This window comes from Saccopteryx leptura, chromosome 1 (assembly GCF_036850995.1).
Source record: "Saccopteryx leptura isolate mSacLep1 chromosome 1, mSacLep1_pri_phased_curated, whole genome shotgun sequence".
In the NCBI taxonomy this organism is placed as follows: Eukaryota; Metazoa; Chordata; class Mammalia; order Chiroptera; family Emballonuridae; genus Saccopteryx; species Saccopteryx leptura.
Genome location: NC_089503.1, coordinates 304,187,252 through 304,189,158, shown reverse-complemented (window position 1 = coordinate 304,189,158; position 1,907 = coordinate 304,187,252). Strand labels below are relative to the sequence as shown.

At 48.3% G+C, this 1,907-nt stretch overlaps 1 protein-coding gene across 1 annotated transcript; it reads right to left on the bottom strand.

Moving 5' to 3' along the window:
• On the bottom strand, nt 1–1,372 carry LOC136386387 (transcription elongation factor A protein-like 1). Its single transcript, XM_066357828.1, has one exon. The coding sequence runs from the start codon at nt 1,250–1,252 to the stop codon at nt 704–706; it is 549 nt and encodes a 182-aa protein (XP_066213925.1). The 5' UTR covers nt 1,253–1,372; the 3' UTR covers nt 1–703.
• Between the last annotated feature and the right edge of the window lie 535 nt (nt 1,373–1,907).

The following is a 1,907-nucleotide window of genomic DNA, read 5'->3' as shown; positions in this document are numbered from 1 at the left end:
TTTATTTTTTGAGAGAAGAGAGAGGAAAGAGAGAGGGGGTAAGGCACAGGAAGCATCACCTCCCATTTGTGCCCTGACCAGACAAGCCCAAGGTTTCCAACAGGCTTCAGCTTTCCAGGGGGAGGCTTTATCCACTGCGCCACCACAGACCAGGCCTCAAGTTCTGACAAACATTTTATTAATTGCCACATTGTCTTTATAAACTGACAGTGTTTAAGTTGCTTTACATTATTTCCCATTATATTGGAGGGTTTTTGCAATACATGTAAAATGTGTTCGTCCTGAAAAAACGAGATGTTCCAACAAAGCAAAAGTGAAAAGCAAACAAAAACTCACTTATCTTACCACACAGGTGGCCACCGTTACGCCTCTGAAATATTTACTTTCAGTTTTTCTTTGCAAATTAAGATAAAAATACACACTTTTACAAAAACGGGATACTACACAGACTTGTCAAAAATCGCTTTTTTCACTTCACAATACATGACGTCCATTTTTTCATGCAAATTGGTGAGCCACATGACTGAAAGAGGGAGACTTGCAGATGGGGGGAAGCCCAATTTTACCAATTACAAGCGAAACACCTTAAATAAAGCCACACAAAAACGTTAAAATTAACAAGATGGTGAGAGGGAGTCGAGAAAATACACACGATTCAAGTGGCAATACCAAGTCAGACAAACCGCATTAATGGCTGGGCACATTACATAGGATACGGACGGTTGCGTCTCGCCTTCCAGTGCATGATCATCAGTTTGTTTCGCACTCTTTTCATCTCTTCCATCTCCTCTGCGACCTGGATCATCTCCTCGTTGCTCAAATTTCTGCCGTGTATGTCTCCTTTAAACTGCGGACGAGAGCGAGCCAGCCTTTCCTTAAAGCTTCCTTCTTCCAGCTTCTGCTTCCCCACTCCGCAGGGAGGCTGCTCCATGGCGGGGCGCGCCGCGAACAGGTCGTGCAGAGAAAGGCGCTCCTCTGAGGGGCGATACTCGGGCCCCAGCAGCTCGGGAAGGAGATCAGGAAGGAGCTCGGGAAGGATATCCTCGGGAAAGAACTCCTCCTCCTCGGATTGCTCTTCCGAAGATGGCTCCTCTGGACGCGGCTCTTCCGGCGAGTTCTCCGCCTGCGGCTGCTCCTCGTCCCTCTCGGGCATGCTCTGCTCCACGTCCCTCTCGGGCGTACTCTGCTCCTCGTCCCTCTCGGGCGTGCTCTGTGGCTGCTGTTCTTCGTTTGCTTGGCAGGCTTTGTCCATGTTGGCAGTGGTCCCTGCGCGGACGGGCAGCTCCGGGCCGCGTGCTCTCAGGCAATCGCTCCTGGAGGCGGCGGGCTGCGTGACCTGCAGGCGCGCAGACTGACGTCAGACAGCGTAGTGGGCGGGGAGTGGGGAGGGACGGAGGGAGGGGCGGAAGGAGAGAGGCAGGGCTGGCTGACCTTGGCAGTTATTATTAACAAGATTCTTTTTATTTGGCTTTATCGGTTTCTCTTGATCTTTAAAAATATATTAGGCCTAAAAATATATATATATATATATATTTATATATAAAAATATATATATTTTTAGGCCTTTGGTCGGTGAGAGCGTCTCCCGGAAATGCCAAGGTTGAGGATTGGATCCTGGGTCACGGCACAGATGGAAGCAACCAATAAATGGACAACTAAGTGGAACAACAAATGAATGCCTTTCTCTCTCTTCCTCTCCCTGTCTCTCTTTAAAAAAAAAGAAAAAAGAAAAAGAAAAAGAAATTTCTTAAAAGGAAAGCTTTGCTTTAAAAAAACAAAAACAGCCTGACCAGGTGATGGCGCAGTGGATGGAGCATTGGACTGGGATGCAGAGGACCCGGGTTCGGGACCCCGTGGTCGCCAGCATGAGTGCAGGCTCATCTGGTTTGAGGAAAAGCCCACCAGCT

What these genes read in the sequence shown, in the direction of transcription:
- LOC136386387 (XM_066357828.1), bottom strand. Translation starts at nt 1,252, where the DNA reads ATGGACAAAGCCTGCCAAGCAAACGAAGAACAGCAGCCACAGAGCACG.